This window comes from Brachionichthys hirsutus, chromosome 11 (assembly GCF_040956055.1).
Source record: "Brachionichthys hirsutus isolate HB-005 chromosome 11, CSIRO-AGI_Bhir_v1, whole genome shotgun sequence".
In the NCBI taxonomy this organism is placed as follows: domain Eukaryota; kingdom Metazoa; phylum Chordata; class Actinopteri; order Lophiiformes; family Brachionichthyidae; genus Brachionichthys; species Brachionichthys hirsutus.
The window spans coordinates 11,929,253-11,955,290 of NC_090907.1; the positions used below are offsets into that span (position 1 = coordinate 11,929,253).

Sequence of the window (26,038 nt, forward strand, 5' to 3'; positions counted from 1 at the left end):
AGAAGTCGTGTTGGTCGGTTTACGCTCCAAGTCTTTGACTCTGGCGTTAGTAGCCACAAATCCTGAGGTTTAGCCGGCGTTTAGTGGCTCAGCATGGATTATTACACTTGGGCTTAAGTGTGGTGCCGCTTAGCCGTTATTGTTACCCAGAGCCTCAAACCTGCCGGTGTGTCAGAATAAATCTTTATTTACGCCATCGGGCACGCGGCGTACGCAACAAGATTACATTTCCACTTGATGTTGGTTTATTTGCTTCATACAATGTTCAGATTGTGGAATATTCTTCTCGTGTTGGCAGAACGTCCCCGATGCCTGGTGACGGTAGGAAAGACGGTCGTCATTGCGGCTGTCCTCTGGTCATCGCTTTCATGTTTTACAGTTTAATTTATTTATTACGGAATGTCTCGAGGGAAATGTTGCTAATTTGAATTCTTTGGTGGAATTATGATCCAGACGACCTCAGATTAAGGGCGAGCAGAATACTCCGCAGCAGCACAGTTGTTGTTGTTGTGTCATTGCAGGACTGTCACTAAACGCACTGTGGCGCACCCCTGGGTCGAAGGAAGCACCACAATGTGATTATTGCGGTACGGTTAGCGTAAAGGCTTTTTTTCAGTGTTATGAAGGTGTGTCTCTTTTAACTTGCAGAGATCACCGTGGTTGTTGATTTCATTCTCTTTTTGCAACGAGAACAGTTTGACAAAGACGCCGTTTGTGTTTAGTCGCCTGAAACGGCAGAGGGTCTCGCTGTGTTTGAGACGAGGCCGCTTTGCACACGTGAGAATAACACACGAAAGCAAATCAAGCAATGAAGCGAGTGTCGGGGAGCTAAGTGGAATAAAATCATGAAAATCCGGTCGTTTTTCAAAATAAAACACCTTTTAGATGCTAATAATCAATACAACGGAAATTGAAATTGTATACATTAGTTATTCTTTCTGTGCGGCCCGGTAACAAATGCCTCACGGACCAGTACCGGGCCGCGGACCGGTGGTTGGGGACCCCTGCTTTATGTGATACGTTACTAAAAACAGACGTGAACTAGTGAAAATTTAATTTAAAAACAAATGTCTTTGGAGAGCTTCTTTGCTAATGGGAAAGTCCAACTGAGGAGGAAGAAGAGGAGGAAGAAAATAACTTGTCTTAAAAGACAAACGAGGAGTCAAACTTAAAACACGGTTTATCTACAGCCGCCTGGCGTCGTTAATGAGGCAATGAAGGGTTCAAAAAGGGTTCCCCAAGAACCCCGGATTAAATAACAATGTGGAATTTGTGACACAAAAAAACGTGAACATTAAGGATGGATGCAATTATTGAGACCACAACTAATGGTGAGTAGATATTGGTGCAATACCGGTACTTGTTTAATAGTTATTGCAAGTGCATAATATAAAGCTTATTGGTGAGATTATATTCCTTGATTTCAGCAGAGATTGTGACTGGGTAGTTTAAAGTAGAGCTGGGGGACCTACATAAAGCCAGTTTTGCTTTTTCATGTAGAAAAACTCCTTTAAAAATGATGAGTGTTCTTTGCTTTAACAGCAAACACGCAATCTCCTGAGTTTAAGCCCATTTACACACCTAGCTGGTTTGTTTACTTTTTTTTTTACCGAATATATTTCCCCTTCCGTTTGGGGGGGGGGGGGGGGATGCACCCACAGGACCTCGTTAAAAAAAACTCCATGAGCGTGTTGTTAAACAAATTCATAAGCATGCCAAACCAATCAGCGGCGGCGTTCCCCAAATCCTATCCAATCAGAACGCTCCGTCTCTCGTCGTCCCGGTCACAAAACATGAACGGCGTCAGGCTCATTGATGTGGACAAAAAAAGCAGCAAAAAATGACTGAAAATGCTTTCATTGAGAAGAAATGCAAACAATGGAATTTGTATAAATAAATAAAAGCGACCCATTTGGGTGATATTTCAAATAAACGAGTCTCTTCTCTCGCTGCTGATGCGCCCGTCTTCCTCCTCTTCCTTGTCTCTGTCTTTGACCCACAGTACGGTAATCCAACTTCCAGCAGCGTCCCGCCCGTGGGCTAACAGCGCTGCTGGCGGTCGTGGCGCCATGTCGAAAGGGACCCAAACGGTTCCCTTTCATTTGTCAATCCTAAATCGGAATATTCTCCCAAAAAGCCCAGTTGGGTCATCAAAATATGTTGTTTGAATATTGATCGTCTTGTTTCTTGTGGTTTAACCGTGTCTTTCACTCTGCTATTGGATGCCCCCCGGTGCTTTTGCATTATAAAAAGGTCAAAGCAATTTATTGGTTATCACACCATGAATAGTAGATGTATTTTCTATTTATTTATTACCAGTTTTTAAATACAGGTGAATGCAAAATCGTCCTGACTTCTTCTCAACTGCTTCAGATCATTCCTCTCCATCCCTTCGAAAGAAAGCAAATCCGCAATGTGGGGCCACTTTGGATGTTTGTGGGGGGAATATCTCGTCAATAGTGTCCCCCGGTGATTTGGAAACCTGTTAACTAAATGGAACTGATCTCGGCCCACGAGTGAAGGGCCTGTTCTCCGTGAAGATGGACTAAAGTGTACAAAGTAATGGGTTTGAACGGTTCTGCCACGTACCGGTACTCTTCCAGGGGAGCGAAGTCACTTCACTTTATTCCCACGAGAAGATCGGCGTTCTGATTCCTCTGCCGCCCGGTTTCCTTTCTCCTCAGCTTCCTATTAAAGTTGGACACCAGAACACTCACACCAAAGTCAGCACCGAGCACAACAAGGAATGCTTGATCAACATCTCCAAATACAAGTTCTCCTTGGTCATCAGCGGCCTCACCACCATCCTGAAAAATGTCAACAACATGGTGAGTGGAGTTCCTCCTCCTCTTCCTCCTCCTGTCTGCGAGGAGGAGGAGGAAGAGGAAGACAACCCAAAGTCTGCCTGCTTTCTGCACACCTGACTTTATTTGCATACTTGCATTGTCCCCACAGCGAATATTTGGCGACGCTTCTGAGAAGAACCTTTACCTCTCACAGCTCATCATCCTGGACACCCTGGAGAAGTGCCTGGCTGGGGTGAGTCTGATGGGGGGGGGGGGGGGGGGGGTTGCTATCAAGCACAACTGCAACTACCCATTTGATTAGAAGTGATCAATAAAAAGTCACACGAGGAGCGTATCACGTCATTAATGAACATGTTATGAACTCCACTGCAGGATTTGAAAAGTTAAAGAGCTATTTCTCCTACCTAAACCTGGGGAGGAGGGGGGGGGGGGGTCATTAACACTCATTTATTAGCACATCTGGACTTTTGAAATGCGGATCCACAGCTTGTCCTTAGATTCATCTTGGATGTTCCACTCAGTCGAGCACATCCTGACTGTTTTTCTCTCCTCAGCAATCCAAGGACTGCCTGCGTCTGGATGAAACCATGCTGGTCAAACAGTTGTTGCCCGAGATTTGCCATTTCATTCACACGTACCGCGAGGGCCACCAGCACGCCGCTGAGCTCCGGGCGTCCGCGTCAGCCGTCCTCTTTTCCCTCAGCTGCAACAACTTCAATGCCGTCTTCAGCCGCATCTCCACCAGGTATTTATGAGGAAGGTGCCCGAAGCCTGAATTAACCGGATGAAAAGAGTTCACGCTTATGGCCAAATCGTTTTCTGACTTCCTGACGTCTTTGACTGCCTTTATGACATCATAGTTTATGGATGTTTTTGTGCGTGTCTCCGCCTTCAGGCTGCAGGAGCTGACGGTGTGCTCGGAGGACAATGTGGACGTTCACGATATCGAGCTGATGCAATACATTAATGTGGACTGCTCCAAGCTGAAGAGGCTGCTGCAAGGTTAGCCTCCCTTCTCCGCCTGAGCCTCCACCTCTCGCTTCGTCTTTACTTTGCACTTCATCTGGGAACAAGGCACAGTTTGCCATTTCAGCGTTAATATACAGTGGAACCTCGGTTCTCCAACATAATTCGTTCTGTCGTACGAAATCTGTTCGACTTCCGAGGTTCCACTGTGTTTTTATTTACTATTATTAATAATGCTTCCACCTAATTGCAGCGTGAGTAAATTAATCATCTTTCTGTATAATAATGTAATTCTTTGTAATGTAAACGACTAGTTAAAGTTACTCTAACCTGCTTGGAACCTATAAAGAGCAGCCACACGCAGCTCTTTATAGGTTCTCTCTTTTCAAGGTATTTTTAAACTGTAGATTGATTGAAAATGTGTTACACATGAAACCATTAAAGATGCATGCAATTAAGAGTTTAAATTGCACCGTGAAGTATTATTGATACAACAATGCCTTTGGATTTGGATTGGCAAATTTGGATTAAATGACACGCGGGCAGGTTTCCTTCCTCGTGGACAACATGCTGCCTGCCCCCGAGCATTGTACGGCCCCTGGGCCGCATATGGCCCCTTGGCTGACCCTGACCGGCCCCTGTAAGGTTAATTGGAAATGACCAGATAAACATTTTCTCATTTTAACTTATGAATGGTCTAAAGCTGCAATCAGTGACATGCAGTTTTAAAGTTAAGTTTCTTTCTTAATGAGCACAAAGACAATATTGTGTCTTTAGGATGCTAAGAACCTTCACACAACTTTGCAACAGTATATTAAACTCAAAATGTGTTTTAGAGCGAATGTGACTGAAAATGTTCACTAATATTAGTCACAAATGGTGAAACGTTCACATTTATTTTACCATTGTTTTGAGAAATTTTATTGAATAAATGCATTTTTTGCAAGGCAACCTCAATTTTATTATTGCTTAATTATAACATATACTCTTACAAGCATGTCAAAGCAATACTATTTACTGCCCATGAGAGGAACTAACAGAGCGGGAAACACGCCCCCTCAGACTTGACCACATCCCTAACAGCAGCCCCAGAGTACTGCCTGAGAGGAAAGGGTTAAAGCAGCCTTTTTCTCATGGTAAATAAAATCAGACGGGTTTAATATTATGTCAAGTTAAGTCTGGCTAATGCCCGGTAAGTGGCGATCAAGCACGTGATAATAAGCCTTGAGGGAACTCCAGAGAGGCGTAAGAAGTTCTCTTAAGTTCTCTTGATCGGTGAAAGAGAGGAGAAGTTGGCGCTGTGGAATGAACACGAATGTCTGTTTGCCGTGTTCTCCCTTTAGAACCTCGGTGGAGTGGAGAAAGGGAAAAGTGGACAGTAATTCCTGTCCTTGTTCTGTCAAGCATGAGTCCTCACTCCGTGGTGACATGTCCAATTCTTTTTGACTGTTACAAAACACACACACACACACACACACTCTTTCATCAGCAACATCATGCACATAATTTCCTTGCAATTTCCTCCTCAATTCTCACGGGAACGTTCTCTGTCCTTCGGTCAACAAGCACCCTTAGCCAGCTCTGGTCGTGGACGACATTACCGCAGGTGAAAGGTTAAAGGTCAAACCAGTGTGTGATCCGTTTCTGCATTCATTGTATTGCTGTGTATTTTAAATATTGTTCACTCTCTTCCAGAAACCGCGCTGAAATTTAGAGCGCTCAAGAAGCCGGCCCAGCTGGCAGTCATCAACAGTTTAGAGAAGGTATTAGACTTTGACTCTGGTGTGGCCGTGTGTACTTGTGATGTATGCGTGGTAGTATTTGTCAGCGGTACATTTTGGGGTGCTCTAACGCTGTGACTACTGCTCTGTTGATTTAGGCCTTTTGGAACTGGGTGGAGAATTACCCAGATGAGTTCACCATGCTCTACCAGCGACCGCAGGCAGATATGGCAGGTATGCAAGAGTTCAACCATCCAGACTAGCATCCACTGTATCTGAATACTCTGTGTACTACTCTGCGTATTACTACCAGCAGACTCCAGTGTACTTGATTACAATTAATGAGCACAAATCAGAGTACTGCAGAGGGTCGTTGAGCAAGGCACCAATCATGGCGGCTCCTTCACCCTAAGAGGGGAAGAAAGTGAAGGGTTCAACTGTTAGGATGTGTTTAGGGATTTATCATCCATAAAATTGGTTGAGACTATTGAGTCAAGATGCGAAATAGTAAAAGGGAAATTAAAGATTTTCACATTTTCTTTTTTTTCCCCTGAAATTAAGCACTTTATTTGAACATGCACAATTTTCACATTTTATTAATGTTCTCTTATTTTGGAATGCAGCCCTACTTTTTTGTAGTTAATGAGAGAACATTATGCATATCTGCAGTCGTACATATGTGACGATAAATCTTGTCAAAAGGTTTTTGTACTGCACTGAAGTCTTTTAATTTGACAGTCAGGTATTGATTACATGCAGATACAACGAGGCAGCTTAAATATCGCACTAAATAGTTAGACATTATGATCTTCTGGACCTTTGCTTCAAGAAATGTTCTCACTGGACCCGTTTAAATTTTAGTTGAATACTACTAGGATGTGAACATAATCTTGTTGTGTGCTTGCAGTGGCACAATGATCAAATAAAAAGCTTTCTTTCTTCATGTAAAACAGGATTTCATTGTCTCTTCTGCTTCTATTAATGTTCCTGTCGAGCACGTTTCAGAAGCTGCAGAGAAGCTGTTTGACCTGGTAGACAGCTTTGCAGAGAGCGCTAAAAGGAAGGCAGCAGTGTGGCCGCTGCAGATCATCCTCCTCATCCTCTGCCCGGAGATTACGCACACCATCTCCAAAGACACGGTGGAAGACAGCAAGGCCAACAAGGTGAGGGGAGAACGCACGCGCACACGCCCCGTCGAGACCGACTCCAGCGCTCACCCTTTCCTGTCCCGTTCCGTCTGTGCAGAAACTCTTTGTGGACAGTTTGCGGAAAGCTTTAGCAGGCCAGAGTGGCGGCAAGCAGCTGATGGAAAGCGCCGCCATCGCCTGCGTCAAGCTGTGCAAAGCCTCCACCTACATCAACTGGGAGGATCACTCGACGATTTTTCTTCTTGTCCAGTCCATCGTCATGGATCTCAAGGTACTTGCATAGCACGGTTTAACTGAAGGGGGTTTCATTCGAATTACAGATCATGCTCGCCTTTCTTTGGTACGTGAAGAGATGATGCGGCCCAAACCTTGAGAATTCAGGTTTGCAAAATTCTTCAAATTTGGCAAATTCTTTGATGCTTAAAATAAAACTGTGTTCACGTGCAGGAGCAGCTCCTCTTTCTCTTACTCTTCCCCCCTTATGTCATTGTGGTAGTTACATATACAGTAATACCTTGACATACTAGTTATAATTCGTTACTGGACTGAGCTCGGAACTCAAATCACAATCATTTCTTCCACATGAGAAATTACTGAAAACAATTTCATCCGTTCCGGCATCTAAAAACACTTAAATCAATGCTAATGACATGGGAAAATCTTATTTAATTACTCCATAGATACACACAATGATATAATAAATGATGTACAGTATTACTGTAATATAAAATGTGGTTTTATAAGGAGTTTTACCTTTGAGACAGATGATAGCGCTAACAACGGTGTGCAGTGCGAGGTCAAAGCGCTCGTATGTTGAGGTATTACTGTATTATTATTATTAGCTTATTTTCTATTGGCGATGATATTTTGCTCTTTGAACTAGGAGTACTTTACGTTGCTGCCCTTGCAGGGGGGGCATGCAGGGTTAACCTTGTGCATCCCATATGCAAAGGAGATAGGGTCTAACCACATCTCTTCAAAGATGATGAACAGAAGTCAGTGAAGGTTCACACACATGTTATAGGGTTCCTAGAGGTATGCCTAGAGGTATGCCGCGCGTGAGTTTGCTCTTCTGTTGCACGCGCACATTTGAACCTCGGTGAGTTTCGTGTCATTTGGCTCACAATGATAGGAATTATCATCTAAATATAAACCCAAATCGCTTTTTCTAGTTTACAAGTGACGGTTAAAGACCACTCCTATCTTCGCAAGCTAATAATTTACATATAATATTGCTGGTCTGCTTTTATAGTCCCTGAAATTCCAATTATTTCTATCTATGCACCAGCCATAGTTTTTCCCGGTTCCCGAGCTGATTGGACAAAATGTCCCCGAGTCATTGCTCGCTCTGAGTCCACTGTAAGGAGTCTGGACTGCATCTGGCAGTGTGTTGCTGAATGCCCTGAAGTCACACGCGACCCCTCCCTGTCCCACTAGGCGCTGCTGTTCAATCCGGCCAAACCCTTCTGGAGGGGGACGGGCAGTCAGAACGCTGACGTGGAGCTCATGATGGACTGCTTCGTCTCCTGTTTTCGCATCAACCCTCACAACAACCAGCACTTTAAGGTGGACTGAAATCTAGTTATGTATTTTTAAATGTTTCCCTCGAATAAAGCGACGCTGTAGGTGTTTAGCTTGTTTCCTCTCCCCTCTGAAGGTCTGTTTGGCCTCCTCCTCCCCCTCCACCTTTCACTTTGTCCTGGTCAACTCGTTGCACAGGATCATAACTAATGTAAGTCTGCAGCGCTTCTGCACGTTCACTGCTGTGGAGTCATTTTGTCTGTTGCTTCACATGTTATTCCATGTTGTCTCCTGTCAGTCCCATTTGGACTGGTGGCCTAAGATCGATGCGGTTTACTGCTACTCCGGAGAGCTTCGCTTTATGTTCTCAGACACGCTCAACCGGGTGATCCAAGGTGCCGTAACCCACGCCCCGCTCCGCATGACACCGGTTAGTAGACGGCAACGTGCTGGATCATTTCACTGCTAGCTGAGGGGATAGTCTTCAGGAAAGGCATAATGTGAGAGAAACAAATGGAGGTGCATTGTAACATCTACGCAGGTGGAAATCAAGATCGCAGGAAGTAGTTGTGTGGATGAAGTTGTTCCTGATGCCGGAGCTGATCATTGTGCATATCTTTACTGTCCTTGAAAGGGCATTTTTACTGTCTGAATAATGTGCAGTTTACAAAAGTACTGCCTCATATTCTCAGAGTTTAGTTGCTTGAACTTGATCACGCCACATTTTAAGATCAAAACTACCAGAAAGCTGCCAGAAAGCATTAGTACCGTACGTTTGTGATGGGTGAAAGATAAAAAAAAAACAGAAAATGTGTCAATATATAGCAACAAGATTAAATGTAGTCGGGTTACGAGCGTTTGTTTACTGCAGGTCAGCACAACGTTTGATGCTGTTGTCCGAAACTAAACGCGTTTTGTGTCGTCTGGCCATCCGTCCACAGAGTCTGACGTTCAAAGGGAAGATGAGCACCAGCCTTAAGTTTAAAGAGAAAGCCACAGAGCTCGACACTCGAAGTTACAAGTGCCTCCTCCTCGCTCTGGTCAAACTCATCCATGCTGACCCAAAGCTCTTGTTGCACGTGAGTTTACAATCTTTAAAAAGGGCCTCGCTGAATTCTCACTAATATCTCCGTGGGAACATTTTCCCCATTCTCTTTGAATGTTATTGGTTCTACCTTTTCCATTGCGTTTGTCTTAGAACCCGGTGAAACAAGCTCCGGAGATGCAGAGCAGCACAGCAGAGCTGATCACCGGCCTGGTGCAGCTCGTGCCTCTCACCAACACTACCCAGCTCTCGCAGGAAGCCATGGAGGTCAGAGGCCAATGCACGACTCGCGGGTCTTAGCTTTCAGTTGGGTTGTTTCCCTGTGAACTCTAAACCCATCGGCTTTTTAATCACTATTCGACGCATTAAGAAGATGCTATCGAGGGAGGCGTTGTTGCACGGTGAACAAGTCTGAGTACGAGAGACGAGAAAAGGAGAAAAAGACTTGTGAAAGTGTAATCCTCATTTAAGCAGAGAAGGCAAAGGCATTTTTAAATGATGACAAAATGATCCGATGGTGTCTTCTACCTGTTTCCCCATCAGAGGTTCAAATTTGGTCCTATTTATTTAGTCTGTTTGGGACAAGCCTAATCTTGAAGATTGAGTACCGGGTTCCATCGTTCATTAAAGTTATTTTTATGATGTCAAATATGAATAGTTCTTATTCTTCCGGTTCTCCTCTCCTCTTTTTTCCAGGCTCTGTTGGTTCTGCACCAGCCAGAGGCCATCGAGTTGTGGAATCCTAATGTCCCCATCGAGACCTTCTGGGACATCAGGTACTCGAGTCGTCCCACGTGTCCTTAAAGACAAACAAGTGGAAACGGGAGCTTCTGCTGTAACTTTAACTAAATTAAACTTTCTGGGATGGATTAAACTTTAGAGATGTGTGAGTTAGCTTCTACAGGCATCATGTTTAGGTAGGTCTGATTAGTGTTGCTAATAATCAAGTGTCACCAGATTACATCGTCTTCAAAAGCGAACACGCTTAGTGTCATATCGTCATAAGCTTTTATCGGCAGACAGATTTGGTTTGAACTGGTCAGTCGGTATTTTTTCAATGCTTTGAGACTTTTTGGTCGGCATTCCCCTTTGCCCTTGTTTGGACACTATTATAGAGTGTCAACATTCATGATCCAATCACAAGTGGACATCTTTAAATACGGGTGTGAGTCCACCGCAGGTGCGTTTGAGATCTGATCACTCGGTCGCATCCTCACGACAGAAGTCTGACGTGTTCCGGGCCACATTGAAAGACTGACAAGTCATCCTGAAAGTCACAATTAGTCAATTCTGTCAAGGCTAGCATGAGTGGTCGCTGCAGACGCATGCTAATACAGTCTGATGACGACTGTCCAGTTTACATTGGATCATTCAGAAAGATGATCTGAGCAGGATCTTCCAGTTTTAGAAAGACTCGCCATCTTAATTCTGTGTAATCCCGGATGGTTTAGGACCCTTGATATTGGTTTAGATCAGGGGTGGGAAAACCTTTCGACTAGCGGGTCACAATGGCTTCTAAAATTAGCCAGAGGGGCCGGGCCAGGAGCAGATGGATGGAGTGTTTGTGTCAGCTCATATAAATGACATGTAAAAGCCATTACATGAAAGGATTTGGCCTTTTACAGGGAAAAGGTGAAATGAATGAGGTTTAATTATATAATTTGGACAAGTTCGGCGGGCCGGATTAAAAAGCCCAAAGGGCCGTATATGGCCCCCGGGCCGAGTTTGCCCATGCCTGGTGTAGATTCATTCGTCCAGGTCGTGGTTACCCTTCAAGCTCGTCTCTGAAGCAACTAGAGCTGGTTTGGTGCGAAGGCATTTTGTTTCTCATGCAAGAAGTCGTCTTCAGTTCCAACGGAAATCTCACCGCCAAGCAGTCGGAACTGCCCAATTGTGTTCACACTAAACCGGAAGTAGAGTCGCTTCGGATTCACGATCCTGAAGGTGATCGCATCGTGACTTCTGTGCTCTGCTTGTCTCATCATCAGCTCACAGGTACTCTTCCTCATCTGCTGCAAACTGACCGGACAACAAATGGTGAACGGGACCGAGGTTCTGAAATGGCTGAGGGAGATCCTCATCTGCAGGAACAAGTTTCTGCTCAAGAATAAGGTGCCCCCCCCCTGTTTGTGTGTACAGTAGTCACAGGCTGCTTGTAGGTGTTTACTGTCAATAAATACGGGGGGTATGTTGTTGTATGCCTCATTTAACTGCATGTAATGAACGCCAGTGGCGTGAATGTTCGGAGAAAGCGAGGCTCATTTCTGAACAGCCAGTCCGGTCCCATCGCTTCCATTCCTGCTTCCAGGAATCGGCCACTATGGGGGGAGCGATTCCCATCTGCCGACAAGCGCAGACCAAGCTGGAGGTGTGTCTGTACATGTTCCTGTGGAGCCCCGACGCCGAGGCGGTGCTGGTGGCCATGTCGTGTTTCCGCCACCTCTGTGAGGAGGCCGACATCCGCAGCTCAGCCGACGAGGTGCCGGTCCAGACCATCCTTCCCAACTACGCCACCTTCAGCGAACTGGCCTCTGTCAGCAACATGATGGGATCAGGTCGGTCTTATCAGTCACCTTACGTGTCTGTTGTCTTTTAAATCAGTGGTCCCCAACCACCGGGCCGCGGCCCGGTACCGGTCCGTGAGGCATTTTGAACTAATTTATTCAATTTCCGTTGTATCGATTATTAGCGTCTAAATTTTAGACGCTAGGCATTTTTTTTTCAAAATAAAGCACCTTTTAGACGAAAAAATTGCCCGGCATGAAACCGGTCCGTGGCAGGAAAAAGGTTGGAGACGCTGTTCTAAAATACCCGGTGGAACTTCTCAAAATAAATCAAAACTGACAACAAGTTGCTAATAGCATTGGGTTTTAAGTGAAGATCCCAGAAAGCCCTTTTCTGAGGCGGCTCCAGATCAGAGCCTACGGGAACCAGAACCAGCTCTCGGCCCTGAGAGCTGTCAATAGATTATGATGACAGAAAATGCAATGCGGATCACCAGGATGTTTCAAAAAAAAAAAGATCCCTTCTCACTAGTAAACAAAGCTGCACTGCAGTAATTCAGGATTACAGTAAAGATGTTCCGAATGCCCAAAGATGGAATAACTCTGCTGCTGGAATTCCAGATTCTGGAGTCTCAAGTTCTCCACATTTGGCCAACACTCTTGTTCTTGTTCCCGCAGGCCGGTCCACCTTACAGAAGAGGGTCATGGCCTTGCTGAGGAGAATAGAGCATCCGACACCAGGAAACATTGAGGTAACATTCACTTCACTTTCCTGAATCGCTCTCGTGGTTTCAAAGTTGCACTTTTTCAATTGAAAACCGCAAGAAGGGTGATTTTGTTTGGCTTTGCTTTCAGGCTTGGGAGGACACGCACGCTAAATGGGACCAGGCGACCAAACAGATTCCCAACTTTCCCAAAAACAAGGCGGACGACGGGCAGGTAATTCTGCCCTGACGGTTTCCCTCCTCATTCTCCCTGAGTGATCAGGTGCGGTTTGTCATTGGGCTGCCTCAGATGAAGCTTGGAGACCGATCGGAGGCCGTAAACATTAAAGGGGTTTCGAGCATCAGGAAGCGTCACCGTGACGGGACGGTGCAGGACGATAACTTTGAGTACATTTCTCCGCTCTACATTTTAAACAGCCTCCTAATGTTTCTGGAGATGATGTTTCAGGGTAGCACTGAGGAAAAAGCAGCCAAGCGTTTCTTCAGTAAACAATGGAGATCAGTGATTGGGTGATCCGTAGTTCAATAACATTTCTGTCTGGCTAGTGATTGGTTGGTTAACGCTGTTTAATAGGTTTTCAGAAGACAGTTCCAAGTTAACAATCTTTTAATTTAGTCTTTGTTGAGCCCAGGTTGGGAATAAAAGCTGCCGTACACATTCACAGACCCCCCCCCCCCTCCCGTATGTCTCCCCACAGCAGGAGTGGATCAATATGACGGGCTTCCTTTGTGCTCTCGGCGGTGTGTGCCTCCATCAGCGCAGCACCCCTGGCCCAGCCACCTACAGCCCGCCTATGGGCCCCATGTCTGAGCGTAAACACTCCATGATCTCCATGGGCCTCTGTGACATGTCCAACCCGGCGGCCTCGGCCTCCTGCTCCTCACTGGCCTCCAGCGAAACGCCCGTCAGCCGCTTCCTGGACCGGCTGCTGTCCCTGCTGGTCTGCGGCCACGACAGGGTGGGCCTGCACGTCCGCACCAACGTGAAGGACCTACTGGGGCTGGAGCTCAGCCCCGCCCTCTACCCCATGCTCTTTAACAAGCTTCGGAACAGCATCGGCAAGTTCTTCGACACGCAGGGATCGGTGAGTGGACTCGAAGGCGGTGTCATTACACACGTACGTGAGCATGAAGCGAAAATACAAGTCACACCGAAGTTGATAATGACCTGAGGTGAAACCGGTTCCATGCGTGAAACGCGATTAAATGGAACATGACCCCAAAGGCGTTTACGTTGTGGAACTTGAAACTTGCTGCAGCGATCAGCATGTTTGTGCATTTCGTCCGTCGGTCCTTCATTTGCTGCTTCGCGGAATTTGACTTGTTTTATTTTCACAGCGACTATTAAGTCTAGATCTAAGACACAAACATCGGTTGCTTTAACATCTTTGAATCAGTGCCACTAAACAAAACGCACGCGTCTTGGGTCGCCGACCCCTGCTCGAGTATGTCGCACCATTTTTACACAAACGTTTTGTGGTCATTTACCTGACGTGGTTCTCCTTCTTCCAGGTTCCTATTAATGACACGAACACCCAGTTTGTGGAGCAGACCATCGCCATCATGAAGAACCTGTTAGATAATCACACCGAAGGCAGCTCTGAACACCTGGGACAAGCGAGCATCGAGACCATGATGCTCAACCTGGTCAGGTGAGGCGGCTGTCCACTCTGCCTCAGCGCCGAGCATCTATCACGGGATAGATCATTTATTGGTAGTGGCTCACCAGCATGGAACCGTTGACTAACCATAACCTCAACATGTGGTCTAATACCGTCAGCACATGCTACTAAGCACACCAGTTTATAGACAAATACAAAATGTGAACACTTTGTTGGTCAAACTGCCGCTGTGAAAAGCTAAGGCGACTTCCATTGCGTTCTGAACTGAAGCCGGAGCGTCTCATCGCGAATCCGGTGCTCCTTCCCTCAGATACGTGCGCATCCTGGGAAACGTGGTCCACGCAATCCAGATCAAAACCAAGCTGTGCCAGCTGGTAGAGGTTATGATGGAGAGACGAGATGACCTGTCCTTCTGTCAGGAGATGAAGTTCAGGTCAGTGGCATCAGTTGATCAAAGACTCCAAAACGCGACCTGGGGGGGGGGGGGTCTATGGATTTGCTTCCACAAGCAGGAGAATGAGGAGCTTGTCTGATGCAAATTCTACAATTGTGATGTCAAGACTTGTCTTATTCTTACTTGTTTTCTACACAGATGTTTCTTTTGTGGTCAAAGTTCTTGCCGTGAGCGGCTGTGTGAGAAATGTGATTGTAATACGAAACCAATCCTACTATGGTGTTGCCTTAGTACAAATTCCAATTGATAAAGGTTTGTTTTCATGGTTAAGGAATCTAAAAATATAGATAAAGCTAGAAAAGCACTCGGGGAGCGCAGGCCTCCGTCGAGCGGCTCGTTCCCCTCCTGAAAGAAGTAACTATTCAAGATTAAAGGTTTTGGCTAGAAAGATTAACTTATCCACATTTTCTGCAGAAAGCACAGATCTGGTTGCCGTGACAGCATATCCAGCAAACCCCGCTCACTAGCAACAGAGCTCATGCTTTGCTATGTGTGCATGCCTGCGAGCTACTAGCGCGCCTCCCCGTCAGTTAATAGTGTCCGACACTCAGAGGCGTCGGTGCGGAAACTCGCCCAGGACTTTAGTTCCGCACGGCGCGATTAATTAATTTAATGAGAAAAAAAATGCATAAACCCGAAACGGTACGCAAGTGGACCGAACCGAACGTGCAGAACCGTTAACACCCCTCCTGCGTACCAACCTCTCCTACCCGGTTTCATTCTGTGCTTGTCTACTTCTGATGGTAGGAACAAGATGGTGGAGTACCTGACGGACTGGGTGATGGGAACGTCCAACCAGGCTGCTGATGATGACATCAAATGTCTGACAAGGTGCAGCTCCGCCCAGCGCAATGAAGACATGACCAGGGTGTGGGGGGGGCTCCGTCCTAACTCGTGTTTGTGTGGGGGTTGGTTGGATGGGTATGACTTTTCAGAGATCTGGACCAGGCCAGTATGGAGGCGGTGGTGTCTCTGTTAGCTGGTCTCCCTCTGCAGCCAGAAGAAGGAGACGGCGTCGAACTCATGGAGGCTAAATCTCAACTCTTCCTGAAGTAAGAGCACGACGACACTCGACCTGATCCTTGATTTTAAAACGATGAAGGACACGGTCTCCTCTATAAAACAAAGTATGTTACAATGGGACGAACATGAGGCATGGAGTGTGGCGTGGATCCGTCCGCGGATAGGCATCCAAAAAGGCTTTTCATTAGACCAAGCAAATTAATGGTTTTTTTTTTTTTGCAGCAAAGTATTGTTTATCCGTTTTTCAATGATAAATCATAAATCCTCAACACATTTGAACAAACGAAACACCGGCATTTACAGTCGGGCGGTTTTAAATGTGTCAAAGACAACGTCCAATTTTATGGAGGTTTGTAAAATGGACGCTTTGGACAGACGAGCCTTTTCCAAAAAGACAACCCAGCCGTGGTTTATTGTGCCCTGCAGATACTTCACCCTGTTCATGAACCTCCTGAACGACTGCAGCGAGGTCGAGGATGAGGGCCAGGCAGTGGGAGGAAGAAAGAGAGGCATGTCTCGCCGCCTGGCTTCACTGCGTCACTGCACTGTCCTGGCCATGTCCAACCTGCTTAATGCGAACGTGGACAGTGGATTGATGCACTCTATCGGTGAGTCAGGCCTGTCGGTGTTTAAATGTTGCTTTCTCGTATTTACTACCCAGGGGGTTCGTTTGTTGACTGCTGCTGCTCATTCCCCCCCCCCCAGGCCTTGGCTACCACAAGGACTTGCAGACTCGAGCGACTTTCATGGAAGTGCTGACAAAGATTCTGCAGCAGGGGACGGAGTTCGACACCCTGGCGGAGACGGTGCTGGCTGACCGCTTCGAGAGGCTCGTGGAGCTGGTGACGATGATGGGAGACCAGGGGGAGTTGCCCATTGCCATGGCATTGGCTAATGTCGTTCCCGGGTCCCAGTGGGTGTGTACCTTGCTCTTTATGCGTTTGCAGAACGGTCTCAGACGTGCGTCCGGCTGACGCACGCTTGTTGTGTCCGCAGGACGAGCTGGCCAGAGTACTGGTGACATTGTTTGATTCCCGGCACCTGCTCTACCAGCTGTTGTGGAACATGTTCTCTAAAGAGGTTGAGCTGGCAGACTCCATGCAGACCCTCTTCAGAGGAAACAGCCTCGCCAGCAAGATAATGACCTTCTGTTTCAAGGTTAGTGCAGAGGAGCCCACGTGTGAGCCCGCTGCACGTTTGTGGTGCGCGACTCAATCCTCTGTTTGACGTCAGGTGTATGGGGCGGCGTACCTGCAGAAGCTACTGGAGCCTTTATTAAGAGGAGTCATCACCACTCCTGAACACATCTGCTTCGAGGTGGATCCCACCAGGTGAGGACTTGATGATGCGCAGCAGCAATGTTGTCACAAGTCAATCGTCCAACATTATCAGGATGTCGTAAACCAAAGACGGTCGACGCAAACAAGTTTCTTCTACAATTCTCAGTTCGTCATTAAAGCTTTATCTCACATTTGTGTTTGCCTTGTATTTTCATGCATTTTCACTAACAGCAGATAACAAGCAAAAAAAAGTGGGATGCTGTGTAAACTGTACATAAATTCAGAATGTGGTAATTTACAATTTTTTTTATTTTTAATGGCAAGTTTCACCTTCTGATGATGAAATTTACTTATTTTTTTGCTGCTCGTTTTGAAATGGATATGTGCCACATAAAAAAAAGTGGGCGACGGTGCCAAAAAATAAATAAATGGAGGACGTCCTCAATCGCGTTACCATGTCTTCCATGGAGGAAATAGAGACTGAGGTCTCAGACGTGGACTCGTCCATCACCCGGGCTGAACCAGAATCAGAATATGTTATTCATCCCAGAGGGGAATTCTATAAAGTTACTGAGGTGGTTTCAAAGCTTGGATGCCTCCTGGACACGTCCCTCTGGAAGTGTTCCGGGCATGTGCTGTTGGGAGGAGGCCTCGGGGAAGACCTAGAACACGCTGAAGAGACTGTCTTTTGCATGTATTATTTTTCTTAGGCTAGAAAATGCATATTTTTATCAATTCAAATGTGGAAATGTACAAATTGTTCACTCAATATAGCGAAAATGCCGCGATATATGAACACAAATGTTCCGCAACATAGCGAGGGATGACTCCACCTCGGTGAGACTCCGAACAAAATGACTATGAGCCTCTTCATACAAATATGATTGGAGTTAGAAAGTTTTCTGAGACCTTTTTTTGAAGTTATTATTAACATCTCTCTGGCCCAGGCCTCCCGTTTGAACAGACGCGAAACCTTTGAGTGAAAGGAGCTCCTTGTTTGTGTCAACAGGCTGGAGCAAGGCGAGAACCTGGAGGAGAACCAGAGGAACCTGCTTCAGATCACTGAGCGCTTCTTCCAGGCCATTGTTGGTTCGTCCAGCGAGTTCCCCCCACAGCTCCGGAGCGTCTGCCACTGTCTTTACCAGGTAGCCGTCTTTCCCCTCACCCTACCGCTGGGGGTGTTTCCTGTGTGTTTGCAGTGTCTCTCGCACATTTGGAGCTTCTTCCGGATCCTGATATGCGCGCTCTTCATCACATGCATCCGGCGCACAGCTCTCTTTTAATTCTATGCGTTCTGCTGGACAATTACATCAAGACCACCACTGTTCACCACCGTATCAGTCCATGTCAGGGTCATCAGGCGGATTCCTAAATGGGATTATTAGTTCTTCCTAGCTTTTGCCATCACGACAGTGCTGGAAGTGTTGCTTTCCATAACCCTATAAAATATAAGAACTGGCACCAGGAATACTCTGCAGACAGGGTAGCAGCAAAAACACACACACAAGCATCCGACTGAGTCTGTGTCATGTAATAATTGGAGAGCACGGGCTACGTATCAGAAATCCATCTGCGTAGTTATGGGAAGACAATCTGTGTGGCAGACAAACTGCAGCAAGGTTATCCGTATTCTCTGAATAATTCCAAGATGTTTTTAGTGTTGCATGAATTAAACTCATTAGAGCAGCATCCATCATTTGCTTAGAGACACTTGTTGAGAAGGGACCGGTCGCTGCCGTGCAAGCCAATGGCTTGCTCTTTTTCCCCGTCTCCAACGTGTAAGTAGTCCAGCCGGATTAGCTTGGAAGCTTTGAAACCTGCTGGTGAAGACTGGCCGAAGGATACTTGCCGTTAAACCTTCCGTTTCAGGGGCGAATTCAGGATGAGCTGTGATCAAAGCGCAGGAAATGCCCCCCGACTGGAAGGGAGAGTCGAGTCGACCACTTTCACATTATGTTGCTGTGACACTATACTGGACCCCCCCCCCCCCCCGGTTTCTTCTGTGTGTGTATCTCATAATTATGTTGATGTTCAAACTAAATGTAACTACGGTAGATTAAATCAAACCAGAGTTCAGACACAATACATAAGAAAGGCATCTAGTGCAAATGTGGCTTGTGTGAAAGAAGTATTTCCCCCCAGAAACAAAATGAAGTTTAGCTGCTTGGACAAAGTTTATTATGAGATCCAGACAAAAATAGAGGAAATCTGGTCTGGGTTCAATACTTATCATCTTCTCCTCTGAATGCAAAGCTTTCCTCCTGGGTGAGATGCTGCTGCTATCGCTACCGCTATCCCACCCACACTAAGGCAGATGAGCTGAATGAATGCCCTCATTCTTAATTTGTGAGACACGCCCATAAAAGGCTGCCTGGGGTGTGACCACACATTTCATGTTATGTTACCGGTATGTGCTAACATCTTTTAATTTCTCATTATTCACCTTTGATGTCCTTTTGCAGGTATACGCACGCACACACACACACATGCACGCCTATGATATAGTCTGCTGATGATACGCCACACCAGTGCTCCTTTACACAGACGACCTCTTTTCCAATAGCAATTTACATTTTTTGTTCTACTGTAAAGACTGTGTGGCCCTCGAGGGCGTAGGGCTCTGCTTTGTGTGTGTGTGTGTGTGCGTGTGGGGCGCTGTGACCATGTGTTCATCTCTATTCTGAGTGTGTGTAGCTGGTGCTGTGACCATGATTGTGCTCATCTCTGTTCTGTAGGCTACTTGCCACTCTCTACTGAATAAAGCAACAGTAAAAGAAAAAAAGGAAAACAAAAAAGCAGTAAGTTTGGAAAATCTCCTTCACCTCAGACACTTTGTTCCCCTGAAGCCAAAAAGTTTATTTTTCTTTGCATTTGTTTTTACTTTTGTTTATTTCGTCATTATTCAAAATTTGGTTTGAATTTGGTGTTTCTCTGAAATTGTTTTGTCGTTTTTCTCCATGTTCAACCCGCTCTCTACGTTATTCTACTAACATTGGTGCCATTTCTGTTTTCAGTTAACAGTTCACAAGAAACTGCCACACTCTCTTGCTTTTCTGTCTGCATTCTTTATTTGCACTTCTGGAGACATTTTCTCAGAACATTTCATCTTCAACCAAGTCATGCCTCTCCATCATATATGATGCATCTACACATGCACACACACGCACGCACACACCTGTCCGTATGCCTATACATATCTGAGAACAGAATAATAACACATAACCTGAATTATTGTTGGTCTAATTCCAGTTCCACGCCTAAAGGTATGTCGTATTTACTTTGTTCAATGAATATTATCTTTACATTTTTTACAATATTTGAACTTGGATACATTTGATACAATTCAGAATCCCCCCCTAAAATGCTTGTCAGAACACATTTCATACATGTTATGAAGGGGTTGATGGAAATCTTCTTGAGATGAAATATTCTGATAAACTGGCTTCCCTTTGTCATGGGTTGGTTTCCTAATCAGCATCATTTCTTTTCTCACCATGAGGAGCAATGACTTTAGATTTAAGGCTGGGGTTTTCCGCCTTGACGTTTTCCTCCAGGACCACGTCACTGGCACGCAAATATAGCTAAGGATGTGCATATCTTTCTTTCTCTTATGCTTAATTCTTGGCTCTCATTTTAAATGGGATTCGTCTTTGTGACTTGAAACCTTCCCCACCTGCAAGAGGCTTTGAGAGTAACATGGTAACATTAGTTATTTTCATAGTTATTGTAAAGAATGCCGCTGTGAGTCACGTCAGCAGTTTAGAGTTAGAAATGTCAGGTTTATGTTAAGGTCGGACGTTTTGTAGACAAGGTCAGAGAGACCAGACTTTGATGGTTTGGACATGTCCAGAGGGGAGACGGGGACTATATCGGTAGAAGGATGCTGAGGATGGAACTGCCAGGGAACAGGGCTAGAGGTCGACCCAGGAGAAGAGACATGGACGTAGTGAGGGAGGACATGAGAGTGGCTGGTGTTGGGGAGGACGATGCAAAGGACAGGGTGAAGTGGAGAACGTTGGTTTGCTGTGGCGACCACTCACGGACATGAAGTGAGACGTATGCTGAGGAGTGTAAACCCCAGGAAGGCTGCAGGGCCGGACGACGGGAAGGTACTCAAAGCCTGTGCCGATCAGCTGACCGGGGTTTTCACTTCTATTTTCAACCGCCCCCTGTCACAGTCCCTCATCCCCACCTGCCTGAAGTCTGACACCATAATCCCGGTCCCCGAGAAGTCAGTCATCAACAGCCTAACTGGCCTGTTGCATTTAGGCCTGTGCTCGGAGAGGCTGATCGCTAACCACATTAAAAACACACTCCCTCCAATTCGCCTACAGAGCAAACCGCTCTACTGATGATGCCATTGTCACAGCTCTTCACACTGCACTGAGTCGCCTGGAACACCGGGGGAACTGCGCGAGGATGCGTTTGGGGATTACAGTTCAGCGTTCAATGCGATAATCCCGGACATTTTAACTGTTAAACTCTCCACCTCCATCTGCACCTGGATTAAGGACTTCCTGTCTGACCGCGCACAAAGGGTCAGACTTGGATCCCACATCTCCCCCACCATCACACTCAACACCGGCTCCCCACAAGGATGTGTACTGAGTCCGCTCCTGTACTCTCTGTACACATGACTGCACGCCAACCCATCTCTCCAACGCCATCATCAAATTTGCTGATGACACCGCAGTGGTCGGGCTCATCTGAGGAGGGGATGAGTCGGCCTACAGAGATGAGATTGATAAACTGGTGGCGTGGAACTCATCCTGGACTTCCGTAACCGCAGCCCAGACCCGGCTGATCATCAAGGGGGGCTGCGTTGAAAAGGTCCACTCATTCAGACGCTGGGCGTCCACATCAACAACGATATTTCCTGGTCGGCGAACACCACGGCAGTGGTCAGGAAGGCCTAGCACCGCCTCTCGCTCCCTCAGAAGAGCCGCAAACATTATTGGAGACTCTTCACAACCTGGTCACGACTGGTTCAACCTGTTGCCCTCAGGTCGGCGCTACAGGTTGCACAAGACCAGAACAAACATACGCAGGAACAGTTTTTCCACCAGAGCCAGCAGCGCTTTGAACACAAACCAACAAGCGACTTAGAGTTTTTAGAAAAGCGCTATATAAATAAAAATGTATTATAACATGTGCAATACTTCCGCCTACACCCGAATGTGTAAAAAGTCACTGCACAATTATGGATACATTCTTATTGTAAATAATATTTATTTAATACTCTTGTTGTTTTAATCCTGTTTACTGTGTGTTGTATTTAAGCACCAGGCGGCGCAGCGCTCCAAATCTCATTGTGTTACCTGCTTGACAATGACAATAAAGGCTGTCTATTCTATTGCTGTATGTCCTCTGTTTGACCTTTGCCACCTCTACCTTTTGCCTTGCGTCTCGTCTCCCTGTACTCTTGTTTACTGTCCCCTGCCCTCGTGGCGGACTAGCCCATTATATTTTATTAAGTTTTAATTACTGCTTTGCGCCGTAGAGGGCTGTGCACACCAAAGTGTATACACTTCTGCACTTGTTCCACCCCAAGTCTTCTTATCTCCTTTCCTTTCAGAAGACACACCCAGGAGGTGTTGATAGTCATCATCTGACATGGCGAGGGGAGTGACTGGTAGCCCAAATGTATAGACTGATACTGAGACAGACAGAGCCTTCCATAAATCTGCTGCAGATGGATAGATAGATGTGTTTTTGATCCAAAAAGAATTGTGGATTGGGATTCAGTCCATTATCAGGCACATTTTAGGATGCATACAGATTTGAACAAAATGAAAATTATTGAGCTACGAATTGCCACCGAGCTTTTCTAAACTTGCTGTATAGCTGTTGTGTTTGTCTTCCCAGTTGCTGCTCTACTATCCGCTATCAGTACTTAGTAGAAACAATGGTGATGAAGGATAATCGTACATCTTAGCATTTACACACTACAGTCAGTTGTTTAGGAAAAAATGGCTGCATTTTGCTGTTTGGCACTGATAACCCATTTTTGAAAAGTTTCACAACTGACTGATTTACGGTTGAAGCTGTTATTCAAGACAACGCGGGACCAGGGAGAGCTTCAGTAAGAGAGTCGGTATTTAATTTCTTTCTTCATGGCCTCATCTTTGTATGCAGCTCTACCATTGACAGTAAGCTACATAACATTTTGGTTTAGAAAGCTGAACTAAAATGTGTTTGTGCTTGAAGTGGGGATGTCTTGTTTTGGACGCTGAGATGTGCTGGTGACGTTATGAATAAGTGAACTCTGTGTAGGTAAGACTGGCTTGTTGAGCAACAAATGTATGGGTGTGTGTGGTCATGCTTGCAAATGCAGTCGTGCGCTTTGGTTAATGTCAGTACTCCTATTGTATGATGTGGTTCAATTTGATGCACTTTAAAAAATATTTTTTTTACCACTCCTATAATTTACAGACTGTATCTTCTTTTCAGACCTAGCATTAGTTCAAAGTGATTCAATTACAACCGGACAGTTGAGTGTTGTGTACAGTGTATTGAAGCAGCTGCTCTTAGGCAAGATAAGGAATAGGGCAGGCTGGGTACACTGATCGCCTGACGTGACGCTGCCAACTCCATCTGCAGACTGTGATTCACATGCGTCGAATCACAGTCCACTCCAGTAGCAACATGATCGTTGCAGCTCAGCCATCTGTGCCATTTATGCACATCACACAGCAACTCCACGTCTTCCATCACGATGACAGATCTAATGCAAATGTTGTGTTTTTCTGCACGCCCGAAATGTGACATTTCAAAAAGCAAAACAAGGGACATTCTTGAACCTGAACGCCGCTGACTGTTTGATTCCAGAGTGAGTCATAAACGGCCCTGCTTTGCGTCGAAGCGAGAAGCCATATGACTTTTAATCAACTGCTTTGCACCACAAATCATTCTTCATGTCATCCTGACGTCGTATTTTACTTTTCAGTTTTCACCAACAGAGAGGACTTGCTTGGGTTTCCTGTCTTGCTTTGTAATGTCTCTTTTTCATTTATAGCCCGAAATCAATTGAGATTGTGCCTCCCGTTCTACCTACCGTACATCTTTCTCCATTGTTCCTCCTTATGCTGGTATCTGTCACTATTTTGGCAATGGCTCTCTGTACTCTGCTCCGTTTCACATATTGATGCATCTCTGTTTAGTCATTCCCTTAAATCGCCTCTTTTGCCTTTTAACATGATGAAATCCATTTTCAATATTTTCTCCTGTGTTGAAATTGAGAACTCTTCTGTTCTATCGTTTCTACACCCCCTTATATCTTCCTCACGCAGGTGGTGAGTCAGCGGTTCCCACAGAACAGCATTGGGGCAGTGGGCAGTGCCATGTTTCTGCGCTTCGTCAACCCAGCTATAGTGTCTCCCTACGAGGCTGGCATCTTGGACAAGAAACCAATGCCCAGGATAGAACGAGGTCTCAAACTCATGTCCAAGGTAAAATGCATAAATGCAGTGGGCGTATCAACCACTTCCTGTTAGAAAGAGTCTATCTTTTCAGAAATCAAGCATCAAATTAAATGTGGGTTACCTTTCCTACTGGATGTGGGACATAATGTTTCTGTCCTGTGTTGAGGTCCATTTTACAGTGACCACTGCACTTGCAATGAAACTTTTACAAAGGGCTCTGTAGAATTTGAAAGACGGCCACAAATTCAACATGCAGCCAGTGATGGCAGCGCCTGCTGATAACAAGAAGTGTCTTTAAGACAATCAACTGTTCATATGTCAGTCTGCCCCAGGGCAGCTGTGGCTACGATCGTAGCTTCACCACCACCACCAATTATGGGGTGAATGAATTATGCACAATGTAAAGCGCCTTTGAGTGTTCAGAAAAGCGCTATACAAGACCAACGCATTATTATTATACAATTTTCATGGTGTGATCTTAACATTATTTACTGGAAAACAGTACACGACTAGAAAAGCACTCAGAGAGCACAGACCTCCACTAAGCAGCTCATTCCCCTCCTGATTGGATTTACACCGTCCACATGGTGAATCTGGATCAAAAGGTTATAAATTGTTCTTGCTATCTTTATACACCAACCATGAAAAGTAAACATGAATCAGAGTTGATTTTTGAATCCATAAATGGGTTTGAATGTTAAAATGTAATATTTTTTCCTGACCTCACTCTGGATCAGATCCAGAAGAAATTTTGGGCCCCTTTATGACTGTGATTTTTAATGACTGAATTGAATGCATATTGTTTTGAAAAAGCGTCCATTATAAGTAAATGGCAATATCCGGATTTGATTGTATTGCAACAGTATCTGCAATCCAGATCCCATCCGGATGAGATTTGGTGGAGAGATAGGGGTCCCCATTTTACATGACTGTGTCAAATTCCATAAACATTGGTCAATAATCAACCGAGATATGGAGCAACAAATGTTGCACATATATAATTGGAGAAAAGATAATTCAATATATCTTTCAGCCCTAAAAAGTAAACAAGGTGCATTAAATTATATCAGGAATGCCTGCTGCCTAAAACGTGACAGCTTACATGAGCAGATTGTTGTAATCTATGTTTTATGTTCTCTTTCTTTAGATTCTGCAAAGCATTGCAAACCATGTCCTGTTCACGAAAGAAGAACACATGAGGCCTTTTAATGACTTTGTAAAAAGCAACTTTGATGCAGCAAGGAGGTAAAACACTGACCTGCATCAGTTTCAGAAGATATTTCCTGTTTTATTTACATATATCAGCTACTTGTCAAAAAATCGAGAGGACTCGGCAGAGATGGTTGGAACTCCCCCTGGATTCCTCCCTGGGAATGTATTCTGGGCATTTCCAACTGGTAGAAGAACTTGGGGGTATACCCAGGACTCACTTACCCGTTATCTACGGCCGTAGCGGCGGCGCTATTGTCTGTGCCCAGTAATAATGCACCACCGTTACCGGGAACCGGCGCTGGTGCTCTGGTCGAAGAGACTGACTTTGACCAGGAGGTGGCGCTGGTGCTACAAGCGTAGTGACAGTCGGGTGCGCCCTCACCATCTGTATGTAGAGGGTTAAGGGATTATATCTTTTGGGGACGCTCTGGCGTACACCCAACGTAGAACTACTAGTCCGCAGCTGAGAATGGGGTCCCCAACGAATCACTTAAATCTCTCGAGGAGGAAAGGCATCGCATTAAACAGGATTGTCCTGCAGAACTTACGATTCCTACAGAACATAATGAATTAACGTAGTCGAGTGCCC

The 26,038-nt window shown here is 45.6% G+C and overlaps 1 protein-coding gene across 1 annotated transcript in view; it reads left to right on the forward strand.

The window, feature by feature from the left end:
• nf1a (neurofibromin 1a) overlaps window positions 1–26,038 on the forward strand; it is a 48,301-nt gene that overhangs the window by 1,435 nt on the left and 20,828 nt on the right. The window contains exons 2-32 of the mRNA XM_068745307.1: window positions 2,685–2,828; window positions 2,956–3,039; window positions 3,362–3,552; window positions 3,703–3,809; window positions 5,469–5,536; window positions 5,653–5,728; window positions 6,500–6,657; window positions 6,740–6,913; window positions 8,080–8,208; window positions 8,300–8,374; window positions 8,462–8,593; window positions 9,105–9,242; window positions 9,362–9,475; window positions 9,905–9,984; window positions 11,197–11,320; window positions 11,517–11,763; window positions 12,391–12,464; window positions 12,568–12,651; window positions 13,136–13,522; window positions 13,950–14,089; window positions 14,370–14,492; window positions 15,261–15,344; window positions 15,449–15,565; window positions 15,963–16,144; window positions 16,242–16,453; window positions 16,533–16,694; window positions 16,770–16,867; window positions 17,826–17,961; window positions 19,552–19,614; window positions 24,106–24,264; window positions 25,385–25,482. Of these exons, the coding sequence (XP_068601408.1) occupies window positions 2,685–2,828; window positions 2,956–3,039; window positions 3,362–3,552; window positions 3,703–3,809; window positions 5,469–5,536; window positions 5,653–5,728; window positions 6,500–6,657; window positions 6,740–6,913; window positions 8,080–8,208; window positions 8,300–8,374; window positions 8,462–8,593; window positions 9,105–9,242; window positions 9,362–9,475; window positions 9,905–9,984; window positions 11,197–11,320; window positions 11,517–11,763; window positions 12,391–12,464; window positions 12,568–12,651; window positions 13,136–13,522; window positions 13,950–14,089; window positions 14,370–14,492; window positions 15,261–15,344; window positions 15,449–15,565; window positions 15,963–16,144; window positions 16,242–16,453; window positions 16,533–16,694; window positions 16,770–16,867; window positions 17,826–17,961; window positions 19,552–19,614; window positions 24,106–24,264; window positions 25,385–25,482 (4,160 nt within the window). The remainder of the gene's footprint in view (window positions 1–2,684; window positions 2,829–2,955; window positions 3,040–3,361; window positions 3,553–3,702; window positions 3,810–5,468; window positions 5,537–5,652; window positions 5,729–6,499; window positions 6,658–6,739; window positions 6,914–8,079; window positions 8,209–8,299; window positions 8,375–8,461; window positions 8,594–9,104; window positions 9,243–9,361; window positions 9,476–9,904; window positions 9,985–11,196; window positions 11,321–11,516; window positions 11,764–12,390; window positions 12,465–12,567; window positions 12,652–13,135; window positions 13,523–13,949; window positions 14,090–14,369; window positions 14,493–15,260; window positions 15,345–15,448; window positions 15,566–15,962; window positions 16,145–16,241; window positions 16,454–16,532; window positions 16,695–16,769; window positions 16,868–17,825; window positions 17,962–19,551; window positions 19,615–24,105; window positions 24,265–25,384; window positions 25,483–26,038) is intronic.